Consider the following 13,349-nt stretch of genomic DNA (forward strand, 5'->3'; position numbering starts at 1 on the left):
CAATCACCAAAGACTCCTGTTCAGATACAGAAGATTAAAATACGTAATTGGTACTTGGATAATTTTATGAATATATAATAGGTAGGTATGACTATAAGGAGAAACCAGTGTGAAGACTTGGTGAGCATGATTTGTGGGGGTTTCTCTCCTTATGCTGCATGCAGAATAAAGCAATGTCTCCTGTCTAAACATTTCTCTATTTTAATGTGTTTTGGGACATTTTATGCGGGCATTGTCACGAGGAGAGGATGAGAGAGCTGGGGCTGCTCAGCCTGGAGAAGTGGAGGAGCAGGGAGATCTTATTAATGACCATAAATGCCTGGAGGGAAGGTGAAGAGGATGGAGCCAGGTTCTTGCTTGTGGTGCCCAGTGCCAGGACAAGAGGCAAGGGGCACAAACCGGTACATAGGAGGATCCTATCTGAACATCAGGATGTCATTATTTTTATTGTGTATTTCTGCCCTGGAACCGGCTGTCTGAAAAGGCGTGAAACCTCCTCCATGGAGATCTTTAAAAGCCACGTGGATGTGGTCCTGGACAAGCAGATCCAGTGTCTCTGCTCGAGCAGGGGTTGGACCAGAGGGACCCTGACGTCCCTTCTGACTGACCTCAAGCACCCTTTGATTCTGTGATTGTCTTTGGCTGCATAACAATAACTGAAAGATTAAGGATAAAGCTTAATTCTAAACTGTCCCTCTGCAGCCCAGGGGCACCATGTGGAGCAGATCTCCACGTGCAGCCATGGAGGAGCCCACAGTGCAAAGAGGTCCCACAGGATCAGGCTCCAGGGTGAAGACTGCAGGAGGGCTGGGGGAGCTGCTGCCTATAGGCCTCATGCTGGAGCAGCCCCTGAAAAACGGGCCCTGTGATACAGAGCTGTGTTAGAGCGGGGCTTGATCTGCAGCCTGTGGGAAGCTCACACAGTTTGGGAAGGACAGCACCGTGTGGGAAGGACCCTGCGCTGGGACAGGGACATGGTGAGGAGGAAGGAGCAGCAGAGATGGGGTGATATGGGCTGAGCACAGCCCCCATTGTGCCGTGCTGCTGGGTGAGGGGGAGGTAGAACACAGATGGGAGGGGGTATGTGTTGCCTTTAGTTCTCGCTGCTCTGGTCTGCTAGCAGTAGGCAATAAATCACATTAACCTCCATACACTGAGTCTGTTTTGCTTGTGACAGTAACCAGTGAGCGATCTCCCCATCCTATCTCAACCCAAGAGTTGTTCCATGTCATTTTCTCCCTCTGCTGCTGCTGAGAAGACGAGCAAGAATCAGAATCAGAATCACAGAAAGGCCTGGGTTGAAAAGCACCACAATGCTCATCTCATTTCAACCCCTTGCTACATGCAGGGTCACCAACCAGCAGACCAGGCTGCCCAGAGCCACATCCAGCCTGGCCTCGAATGCCCCCAGGGATGGGGCATCCACAACCTCCCTGGGAGCGGCATGGTGGTGCTGAGCCGTGTGCCAGTGTCAGAGCGCAGCCGACTCCACGTTCAGGGCTGCGACACAGCTTGCGGCCTTCACGCCTTTCTGAGACGCTTCCGTCACCATGGCAACCGGAGGCCGCGCCCGGCCGCGCCCGCGCATGCGCAGGCAGCGTCCCATCGGCTTAGGGCGGACGCTCCGTCAGCAGAGGTCGCGCATGCGCGGTGAGCGGCGGGGTGCTGGCAGCCGGGCTCGGAGCAGCCGTCAGTCGCCCGGTCATGTCGTACGGGCCGCTGGATCCCTACCGGGCCGGGCCGACGGCCCCGCCGCGGGATTTCGGTGCTATCATTCAGACATGCAGCGGCAACGTGCAGCGCATCGCGCAGTACAGTGAGTGCCGGAGGACCGGGCCGGGGCTCCTCGGTGGGCCTGGGGCGGGGCGGGGCGGCTGCAGACCTGTTCCAGCTCGTGTCATAAAGTAGCTAATGTCGTAGAGTAGTTAATGTCGTGAAGTAGTCGTTGAAATCCGGGTATTGAGCCCTGCCTCTGTGTGAGGGAATCGTTTCCAGTCGGGTGATCGATCCCTTGGCGAAGATGCTGCCTTTTCTAAAGGTGGAACCCGAATCTTGCTGCCGTGTCTCTGGTCCTCTGAATGCGGCTGGCGGAGTCTGTCGGGTTGGATTTTAGGAAAAGCTTCTCTGCAGGAGTGCTCGGGCATTGTGATGGGTGGCTGACCGTCCCTGTGCAGCCTACCAGGCAGAACTGCTGGTAGTTGGATGGTTGGGCTGCGTGATCTCAGGGGTCTTTGTCAACCTCAATGATTTTCTGCTGCTCCACTTCGATCTCACAAGTTGTAAGCATTCCTCAAGCTGTTCTGCCTCCTCTTGGTGTGGCTGCCTGTTAAATTCTTCCTGAAGTTGTCAGAAAATGTGGCTTTGGTTTGCCTTGCCTCTTCTGTGTGTTTTCTCTGAGCTTCCTCCTCTAATTAGTTCAGCTCCTCTTCCTCTTAGCACAAGATTGCTTGGTCTCATGACCAGCAGCTGCCCTACCTCAGTGCACTGCCAATTTCAGATGAAACAAATGTCTTACAGCTTCTATCAAGGTGGCTGGGAACACAGAACAGCTGCCTTACCGTTACAGTAATTAGCTGTACTCTGTATTTGATAAAAGGCCTGAAGAGAAACAGAAACCTTGAGCGCTTCCTCCTTTCTCCTCTTTTTCCCCCTAGGAAAAAGCAGCAAGCAAACAGTGGGGACAGATGGGTTGTATTCATTTGTTTTAGGAAACTCAGCAGAAGTAGCACTTCTCACAAGTGTGCAGAAAGCTGCTGGAGCAAGCTGGCAAAGCTATTGCCTGCAAGGCTGTTGTTTTACCTAAACACCCAGAGGGAGGTTAGAATGTTGTAAGTAATCTGAAGTGCATAACAGCATGGAATGCTTTGTGCCTAAAATTGAAAGGATTTGTAGACTGAAAGCTGCTAACAGAAGGGACTTTCTATATTGATGTGTATGCTTGGCGCCCAAAAAATGAAGGGGAAGAGCTCCAGCCTCTCTGTTGCTTTGTTGCCATTTTCTGTAGGTTCTGTGCATTACTGTTGGATGAAATAAGCTACGCATGGAAAATTGTGGGAACTGGTGAAGGCAAGAACAGAAAACACATTGCCTGGCATGGCAATGGGACTTGTACAAGAATATACCGTCAAAGGAGGGAAAAATAAATAGCACAGAATATCTTGATGTAGCACAAACTCCACTTGCTTGGTCCTTGATGTCCACACGGTGTATGGTCTATGTGTTGTCAGTTTAACTTGGCTGCAAACTCTTTGGACCTGCATGTGGCTCATAGATCTGTGAAATTAGTGCAGTCTTGCTTGCTAAAAGCAGCATTCAGCTTGTTGTATCAGAAGTTGTTAAACAACTCCTCGCTGTATGGACTAATAGAAACCAGAAATGCATCATGCTGTATGCAGAAGTCAGAATTATTGCCTCATTACTGATTGAATCATACTGCAGCCCTGGCTCAATTGCTGTTGTTATAAGCAGTTACCCTTCACTTTAGAAGAGAGGTCTGTCATTGGAATCTGGTGTTTCTTTAGCAACACATTTCATCAACTGAAGTGTTTTGCTCCAGGCTAAAAGCAGGAATTGCACCAGTAGAATCTCACTGAACTGGAAGTATCTCTTGTTATTTCACTGACACTCAGCTGCCTTTAGAACGATGCTAAGTTGATGCTTCTATGTCTTGCCTCGCTGCTTGAGGGAATAGGGCATGATTTCATGATTGCTAGGAGCCCATCAGGTTTTGTCCTACTGGTGCCCCCAGCATCTCTTATTAATGCTAAGGAGTGTGCAGCTGCAGGATACAGCAGGTCAGCGTGCTGGGCTGCTCAAACATTCTGCCTCCCCCTTGTGAGGCAGAGGGGAAGGGGTGGCTGCTTTGCAGGTGTGTTAAGGGTTTGATGGTTGTATGATAAGCAGTGCCTGCACAAGAGGAACTGTGGACGAAGATAGGGAATGGCTAGAACTTCTCTGGCTACAATCTGATTAAGATCGATGTAAGCTAACGCTGCTCTAGCTGCTGTACCTGAAAGACTTTACCAGTACTGCAACAGCTTCTGTCTATCAGGAGTAGCAAAACACAGATTATTTGGTTTTGTTTTTTAAATAAAGTAGTTCTGGCAGTGATGGTCTGAGATGCAGAAACAGCGTGGTTGGTAGGAACAAAAATTATTGTTGGTTTAGGAAAATTGAGGAAGAGGAGCATGCAAGCTTTTAGGTACGTAGTGCAGCCTACACATCCCAAAGGTGAATCTGTCATCTTTCTGTCTGAAAGTTAATCTGGTGAGCTAGACCATGGCTAAATGGGGATGTTTAAATGCAAAGTCTAAGTGTTGTGTTACCAGCTTGAGTTAAACAAAATATGGAGAGATCTTTCATTGGAGAAGCCCTTAAAGAAGGGGTAAAATATACTAAAACTCCTCTTACTAATCTTGTGGTCTCTTTTTCTTCAGCTGCTCAGATAAAGAATTTGATGAGCCAGCTGGGAACCAAGCAGGACTCCAGCAAGCTGCAGGAAAACTTGTAAGTGTTCACTGAGCAAATGTTGTTCAGGCTCTTTTATTTTTACCTTTGTTCTTAGAAGAAGTGAGTTACTTTGGAGAAATGCTTTACTGCAGAATTTAATATGGTCTTACAAAGCAAACGTTACGAGATGTGTGAAGTAGTTTAGTGAACATATGAAGGTGTTCCTGCAGGACTCCAGAGAAACCACTCAAAACTGCTGAGTAAGATTGACTAGAAAATGGTATATAGAACCTAAAAAGAGCAGTATGATATTAGCCACGTGTTATCTGTTCTGAGGAGTAGCCCTAGTAGCTTTTCTTGTGGTTTAAAAATCATGCATGTCATACTGGGTATTTTGCCCTCACATAAGGGCAGTCCAGAAGAACAGTGAGGAAGGCCTGTATTTGATGGAAAGACAGCTTTTAATACAGAAGAATTTGAGGTGCTATAAAGATGAGCAACCCTCTCCGGCAGCCAAAATGCAAGGTATAACTTCACAGCGAGCCAGTGGAGGACAGTGTAGAAAACATTTTAACAGTACAGTCTATAATATGTCCCACAGAGGCTGTACAGGGAGTCTGTGCATCTTATAACTGCTTGAAAAGCAGAAATAGAATGTTATGGAGAGAATAAATTCTGGAGTAAGAAATGTCAGAAGTGAGTTTTTCTGTAATCTTTCACGTCACTGCACCTTGAATCTGAATATGCGACATCCTCGTTTTCGTAATAGCTGCTTGTCACATAAATACATCAGTTGTGATGGTTGGCACTGCGCTCACTACACGTGGAGTACATTTCTGTTCTCTTAGGGAAAAATATCCTTAAAGATGTGTGAGCTCGGAAACCTTACTTGGTCATTATTGTAAATGTTGAAATGCTCAGGTTGCTTTTTGGAAGAAACTTGTGTCACTGTTTCTGCACCACTGTTTTAGACAACAGCTACAGCATTCTGCAAACTGCTTGGCCAAAGAGACCAATGAGTATCTCAAAGAGCTGGGGTCTCTACCACTTCCTCTGTCTGCTTCTGAACAGGTATGCATGTATAATTTTCTAGAGTTTTTTGACTTGATAAGCTGGCTTAGAGTGCAATTTCACAGAGCTTTAACTGGCACAGCTGAAGAGACAGCAGCTTTCTGCAACGAAGGAAGTTGTTGAAGTGAGAAGACAAACTAAGCCAGCTACATCCTGAGTGCGTGATGCTGGGGGGGGAAACGTTTATCAGCAGCAAATAGCTCTAAAACTTGGGGAGAGCTGAGTATGGAACTCTATTTCTGAAGAAATAATCTTGTTTACAGAGCAGTCTGGTGATGTGAGACGTGTTTTTTGGATAAAAACTCAGTGCAAGCTGAATGTCAGTATGAAGTGTGATTGCACCAAGAAACTTTTCCTTCCATGGGATTTATGGCCTGAACTGAAGGTGGGGGAGGGAAGGAGCTGACTCAGCTTGCTCACATCTAAAGAAATCTGCTGAGGCAATGCTTATGACTTTGTCTCTGGCAAAACAGTCTTTCAGGGCATCCCTTCCTGTGGGGAATGGGAGGGAATGGATGCTCCTGTGATGTTGGAGTCTTTTGTCTCCACTTCAAATCACTGCCGCAGTGCTGGCTTATCTGCTTTTGTGATGCTGTTATGGGATCATCTGTGGATATGGGTCAGCAGATGTTGTCTTAGTAGATCCAATTCTCTATCTAAAGGTTTAAATACCGCTTGTAAGTACAGCGGTGTGTTGTGTGTTTGCTCAGAAAGTATTTTTCAGTTAATCTCTCTAAGCAAAGTCCGGTCACATGGCTGAGTGTGGCACTGACTTCTGTAAGTGAACGCAGCCCACTGAAGCAGTGTGGTTGAAATCTGTAGGAGCAAGATCTCATTGATAATGTACGTATTATTTTTCTTGACGTATCTGCTGAATTGCTACAAGCTTCTTGAGAGTACTAGAGAGCCTACAGGTTGAGAGGGCTACTGGTAATCTCTGCAGTGGAAAGTGTAAGAATCAGCTGTAGTATTGACTGTCCTTGGGTCAAGTCTTTTTTCCAACTTCTTGTTTTCCATACATGGGGTGTCACAACACAAAGGGAACGTGCCAGGGAAACACGCACAGGACAGTTCCACAGTAGGTAGAGCACAGAGCATTTGGGCTTTTTGTTCTCCAGTTTCTGCCCCAGAATGCTGGAAACTCTTAATCACTTAAATGTTAGCATTTACTTTTCTTTTTATGCTGTTTTGGAGATGGTTGCAGTAACGTGAATGGCAGTATCTGAATGCTTGTTGTTTTGTTGTTTTTTTTTTTTTTTTTTCCTTAGCGTCAACAGAGGCTTCAGAAAGAACGTTTAATGAATGATTTCTCTGCAGCCTTAAATAATTTCCAGGCAGTACAGAGGCAAGTGTCAGAGAAGGAAAAAGAGACTGTAGCAAGGGCAAGAGCTGGCTCCCGTATCTCTGTAAGTATTTGCAGGCGTTCTGTTGTGATGTAGTGGACTACAAATCATTTCAGAGATCTTGTCTTTGCCCACTGACTTCATGGTTGTCTACTGATTCATCACTGAGCGCAGATGAGGCCTCAGTAGGTCGTTTTGCTGTTCCAGATGTTGTAATTAGTAGGCACACATCTTGATATGCTGATGCATCGATGATCTGAGTAAAGAGACTCTTGTCTTTGCCTTTCAGTTGCCTTTGATTTGCAAAAAGAGTCTGAACTTAAAATTAAATCTGAAGATGAATCTAAATCTGGTCTAAACTCCCTCAGGTTAAATCTGAAAGTTGAAGAGACAATGGCAAAGAACTCTCTAGACAGCATATGCCTTTGTCTTCAGGATATTCCTGTTGATTTTGTTTGCTAGTAGTTCTGGTAGTCTGAAATATTAACACCTCATTTATTTATTCCAGGCTGATGAGCGGTTCAGAGAAGAACAGCTTGTTTCGTTTGATAGGTAACAGCTGCTTGCATTCTTGGGGTACACTCTTACCTATGCATAATTAAAATGATTGTAGATATACTGTAGCTTGGGCAAGGCTCTTTCAGCTGAATGAAAAGCAGAAAGATGCTATGCAGTTTGTACAGTGTTTGTAATATACAGTGTTTTAAAAAAAAAAAAGTGCATGGCTGTATTTGAGCCTGCTGAAATGTAGGCAGTTGATTACTGTCCCAGTGGGAATAGTTCAGTCCCCAGTGTGTGGTAGTTGGAACTCCTGGTGTTCTGGACTGTGAGCACAAGATTACCACACGTGTTTTCTATCACAAAACAATTTCCAAAAAAAAAAAAACCAACTCCATACTTCTTTCATGAGTTTGGGTGTTATCTATGAGCCCAGATGGAGCCGTTACAAAGTAGTGGATGAGACTGCTCTAAACTCAGAAGCCTTGGAGGTAATAATCAATTGATACCAGAACAGCATAGTCAACATCACTATAAAATATCAGGCTCATATATAGATTCTGCAGTGACTTTGTGCCTGCATAGCAGATGAGTTTGCAGAATGTTGCATCAGCTCTACAGTGAGTCAAGTGAACTCAAGACACTGCAAAAGCGTTTGTGATTACGGTGTCAGCTTCCACTATGCGTGCCTGAAAAATGGAGGATGAAATACGTTGGCCCTATCTGTATAAACCTTGTAATGTTCTAAATCAAGGCACCTATCTTAGACGTCTCATCCCCTGATCAGCTGTTTGGTGTTAGTCCTGTGGTTCCACATGCTGAATTGTTCAGTTATAGAGATGCTGTGATGAGTTTGAAGTCTTGCTCACTAATGCACGGGGTGCCACATAAATACTTGCTTGTGGAGAGGCCCTCGTCTCAGTGAGATGTAGTAGCAACTACTCCATATTTGAAATTGTCCTTATGTGCTGTACATCAGACACTTGTGCCTTAAACCTGAAGATTCTGCTGTCAGCTGAATTCCTGAATGTCTCTGCTGTATCTGATCTACTCAAGTAGTTTATTGTCATTTCTTTTTGTGCTTGGAGCCTTTGGAAGTTGGAGTTATGTCACAGCATGCCTGTTGGGTATATTGCAGTGCTTTCAGATACGCTTGGCTCCGAGAAGAAGAGGGAGATATTACCCCAGAAGACTTTTGTGCTGGACACATAGCTGACTTTGTATTATTGGTACTGCCTTCACTGTAATCAGTGTGTGCCACTTACGTGGCAGTTATGAAGTACTGCCATCAGGGTGGGTGTGCACCGTGATGCAGAGATTTTTCTAAGCACCCCTCTTGATGTGTGACTTAATTTGCAGTTCTTGCTAGATTAATGAATGAAAATACTAAAGGTTCTTCATATCCCCAAATGGCAGATAGCAAGTGAGAATCTTAGCACCAAGATGCTTGCCAGGTGTTCTTTTGATTTGATAATGTTGTGCTTGCAGGCTGCTCTCCATCAAGACTTTCACCCTGATTGATTCCCCCTTTTTTGTGGGGGATGGTGAGAGGAAAGGAAGGTACAGACACTTTAAAAAGCAAACTTAAAAAAAAGCAACCTCAAATAAGGCCTGTCCTATAATGCTATAGGTAATGGTCACATCCTAGCACAAACTATCCTATGCATGTACTGCTTTTCAGTTTCTCCACTTTTCTTGGTCTGTCCCTATTATTGTTCTCACTTGTAATTGCTGTCGTAAGTCTGCAGTTAGTTGCAAGGCTGGTGTTGTTCTGTAGGAATCCTTTCAACTTTAACACCCTGGTGATTCAGTGTAATCATAGTGAGAAAACATTCCTGTGCTGAAAGAAACAATGTTTTACTTTCTTTCCTTCTCTTCACAGTGGTGAAGACTGGAATCAAATGCAGTCTCAAGAAGATGATGTGGCAATAACTGAACAGGATCTTGAGCTTATTAAAGAAAGAGAAACGGCAATCAGGCAATTAGAGGTGAAGAGCAGATCCTGCACTTACGTTAATATATAGTTAACAATATTAGGATGTAAACCAAAGAATTCATGCAGTGCTATCTAATGGGATGGGCTGAGCAGACCTGAAGGTAAAAGAACTGTTCCTTGTAGAAAGGATTGATGCCAAGATAAATCTCCCTGCTCCAGTTTAAGGAGACTAGGTATATTTTCTTTCAGTGTTTGCTGGTGGGCCTTCAGAGATGGTAGGAGCAACTCGTGACAGGGTTCATCTCAATTCCCTACTCTGCTAATTGCTTGTGACATGAAAGAAAGAACGAGCAGTGAGAATATTGCAAGCTCTTATGTTAATCCCAAGTTCCATCAATAGCAACATCAAGTCACCTGAGTCAGTGAGTGATGGTACCCATTCAGTTATTGTGAGTGATGTTCTGAAGAGGCACTAAGGACTAGGCTGCAAAAAAGCTGTAACCAGTGTTTTGTATAACTTGTCAAACTTGTCTTCAGGCCGACATTTTGGATGTCAATCAGATATTTAAGGATTTAGCCATGATGATTCACGACCAAGGAGATATGATTGGTAAGTGTTTGGATAATAAGAAGCTTCTTTTCTAGTTCAGTTGCACATTCTGCCTGTGTAGTTCAATTTTTCTGATATTTTGTAAAAAAAAAAAAAATAAAATATATATATATTATTTCTTTTTTTTAATCATCAAAAGTCTGAATTATTTTACAGGTTCTCTTATTTTTCCATAGACAGCATAGAGGCAAATGTGGAAAGTGCAGAAGTTCATGTGGAAAGAGCCAGTGAGCAGTTACAGAGAGCTGCCTATTATCAGGTAAATTATGTATGCTTGCATTATTGTCAGTGTACAGGTGAGTACCAGTAATGGTACAGCTCTAACGAGGTGCTAAGGACTGCAGCACACCAAAGAGGCCATTAAAAACAGATCATGCAATTTGGCACTCCCACAGAATTGTGCTGAAAGGAATAGATAAAGCAACTGACTCGAACATTCTGTTGAAATTAGCCTTCTAATTCAGAGTGGTGTAGTCAGTCTGTTCCTCCATCTAGGTATTCTCAGCAGGTTTAAATGTTCAGCTGTCTTTGTTGTTCTCAGGGGAGAGCTGAACAGTTCTGCTAACAGCAGTTTGGCATGTTGTGGCCATCTTATAAACATATCAGCTAAGCCAAGATTTCATGTAAGAAACTTGGCTTAAAAAAAAAGTTCTTAAAAAATAAAATCCTTGCCCAAACTAAGGGAACTCGTGATGACCAAGATTTGCAGCGCCTTTCTAACTGCTCAGTTTCCAACCTGTGATCTGACTTCCTTGTCCAGTCACCTCTTCTGCATTGGTTTTCACTGCTGCTTAAATCATTTCTATGATGCCCATGGTTTCCATAGCATCCTTACATTCCTGTTGGTGGAAATGTCTGCCCAGTGACGGGCGAGAGGCACTGGGCACTGACTGGAACACAAGAGGTCCTTTTTGAGCATCAGGAAGCTCTTCTGTGCTGTGCAAGTGACTGGAACAGTTGGCCTGGAGAGGCTGTGGATTCTCCTCCTTGGAGGAGTTGCCTGGATGTGGTCGTTGGCAGTGTGCTGTGGGTGTCCCTGCTTGAGCAGTGGTTGGACAGAGACCCAGAGCTGCCTTCTGAACTCATCCACCTGTGGTTGTTGTGACTGTTGGCTCAGGTTCTGTGAGGAAAAAGGTGTCTGCTCCCACACAAGATAAAAAAAAATTGGGTGCTTTTAAGTGTTGAGATGCTGAAAAGCTTTACACTCAGTGCTGTTTAACTGCAAGAAGAAAGTAGCTTTTGCCACCTGGCAGCACATAGTATTTATAAATGTTTTGAGATGGCAGTAAATCCATCCAAGACAGTATACCAAGACAGGCACGTATTAGATGTGTTTTTTTTTCTAGACAGAGAAGGAAGTGATTATACATAACCAGACTCAGAGCATTATGTGAAGTTAAAAATACTCAGTGCACATGGACAGACTGTGGCTTCCTATGATGAAGAAAGTGTTCAAAGCTGTAAAACTAAGTACAGTAACTGTATGCTGCATCATTTAAGCTGTAGAAATGCAGTGCTATCTCTGCACCAGACTATGGGGGGATTGTATCACAGGAATGGCATTTTCATTTGTTTTAGCTGGAAGATCCCAATAGCTAGAGATGTTTAGCTTTCCTTTGCAGCCTTGGTGGCAGACCTTAGCAGGAAATGTATATTAGGTGTTGCTGACTTCCCTGTTTGTAGTTATCTTGAGGTACAATTTTGAATTTGCCTTAAGAGTAGCAGAATTTGTTACATTCTGATTTAATTGCATTTCTTAGACCTAAAACTAAAAACATTTAGTTGTGGCTTATGCTATTTAAGGAACGTGAAATTGTATAAATGGTACTTGTTAATTCCCTTGAATAATTATGGGTACTGAGTGCTCTGACTCACCAAATTCAGTAACATGAACTGGCAAACTTGCTTTTTCTTCCTCATCTGCTCTTTATCAGTGGCTTTTTTATTTTCCTTCTTCAGAAGAAATCCCGCAAGAAGATCTGTATCCTGATTCTTGGCCTTGCTGTGGCTTCTATAATCATAGGATTAATTATCTGGTGGACAGCAAAGTGAGATCTTCACGTGGAACATTGTCTCACTGCTGAGAATATTTTTCCCCCAGCACGAACAGGCAGACTTGTCTCGGAAATGAAACCACCCTGAGAGAGCACAAGCTGGAACTACTTCTAGTAATAGTTATTAGCAACTAATGTGCAGACAACTAGTATTTGGAATTAGTGAACCATGGAGACAGTATTTATCAGTTTATATACAAATTATATTGTTTTATGTAACTAACATCTTGTGGTTTTGCTTTCTGTAATGCATTATTCCCTGTCCCAACTGTATGCTGAAGTGTGATCAATAATTGGAGATGTCTTGTTTATTTTGACAAGTGGCAGAAATTTGACTTTTTATATGTACAGATAACTTTGGACTGGAATAAGAATGACATTCAAAGAGGGCACAACACCGACTTTCATTACCTTAATCCAGCAGTTTCTCAAGTCTCCGATATCTGCCCCATGGTTTTATTGGTCTCTGGGTGACTGTGGTTCTAAATTCAATTGAAGAGAAAGATGCCACTGCAGATCTGAGAAGCAAGAAGTATGCATGGATGATGATCAGAACTGCGTGCTTAGGAACAGTCAGTTTAGCCTTGAGACTCGTTGTTTTTATTAATTTTTGTGCATGGTTGGGGTTGTGGTTTTTTTAATGCACCAGTTGAGTACTGTAAGTCTGAGGACATCCTATCTAGCAGTGCAATGTCATTGAAGAAATTAGCTGATGGTTTACTATTGGACAAATAAATCTCTTTCAATGCTGACTCTCAAAGCACTAAAATACAAGTTGAGTTTCTTGCTCCTAATTGATTTTTCGGGGAGAAAATGGTGTAAAGATGAGGAAGCAGGTACCTAAGCTTACAGGTAAACAAGACAGATGTGTATTATGAGAAATCCTGCTTTGAAGGACTCTTGAAGCTTATTGTAATGTATCAGTAAATATTGTGTGGCTTGTGAATGTCTGTTATTTTTCCATTCTTTATGAAACAAAGTGCAGAAATTGGCTGAGCAAAGTGCAAAGGTTTTGAGACTGAGGATGTGTGTGCAAATTAAGGATTGCTGCTTCTAGCTGTCTTGCTAGCAGAGCTGGTCAAGACGTAGCAGTCACTCCCTGCTTTGTTGTAGCTCTAAACTGACATGCACTGAGGGATCAGTAACCTGTCTCAAGCCCATCGTAGTGTGGTAAATGCATTGTACTGACCCATTTTGTATTTAATCCTTCTTCCATGTCTCCTGTGTAATAAAGTAAATGTGAAAGCTGGGAAGGGAGGGTGTTCTCCCAATTGCACATTGGTTTGCACTACTGCGCCATCATTCCAATAACTATCAATAAACACTTTTAAAAGCCTTTGCCAGAGCTTCTTTCTCATGCAGCTTAAATGGTACCAGAAGTGTGATTG

At 43.6% G+C, this 13,349-nt stretch overlaps 1 protein-coding gene across 2 annotated transcripts; it reads left to right on the top strand.

Moving 5' to 3' along the window:
• Positions 1-1,654: 1,654 nt before the first annotated feature.
• On the top strand, positions 1,655-13,297 carry STX12 (syntaxin 12). 2 transcript variants are annotated; one of them, XM_042885613.1, is made up of 10 exons: positions 1,655-1,816; positions 4,437-4,506; positions 5,421-5,520; positions 6,789-6,926; positions 7,372-7,415; positions 8,850-8,921; positions 9,244-9,349; positions 9,835-9,907; positions 10,084-10,166; positions 11,867-13,297. In XM_042885613.1, exons 1-10 carry the CDS (start codon positions 1,705-1,707, stop codon positions 11,957-11,959), a joined length of 891 nt encoding a protein of 296 aa, XP_042741547.1. In that variant the 5' UTR covers positions 1,655-1,704; the 3' UTR covers positions 11,960-13,297. The 2 variants fall into 2 exon arrangements, with proteins under 2 accessions (XP_042741547.1, XP_042741548.1); XM_042885614.1 differs by lacking the exon at positions 8,850-8,921.
• The last annotated feature ends 52 nt before the right edge of the window (positions 13,298-13,349 follow it).

Source organism: Lagopus leucura, unplaced genomic scaffold (genome assembly GCF_019238085.1).
Source record: "Lagopus leucura isolate 7727_CA_CO unplaced genomic scaffold, USGS_WTPT01 Super-Scaffold_100051, whole genome shotgun sequence".
NCBI classification, from domain to species: Eukaryota; Metazoa; Chordata; class Aves; order Galliformes; family Phasianidae; genus Lagopus; species Lagopus leucura.

Excerpts from the sequence above, each read along its gene's own strand:
- STX12 (XM_042885613.1), top strand. The coding sequence starts at position 1,705 with ATGTCGTACGGGCCGCTGGATCCCTACCGGGCCGGGCCGACGGCCCCG. Across the intron at positions 1,817-4,436 it reads GCAGCGCATCGCGCAGTACA|CTGCTCAGATAAAGAATTTG; the intron begins GTGAGTGCCGGA and ends CTTTTTCTTCAG. Across the intron at positions 9,908-10,083 it reads CGACCAAGGAGATATGATTG|ACAGCATAGAGGCAAATGTG; the intron begins GTAAGTGTTTGG and ends ATTTTTCCATAG.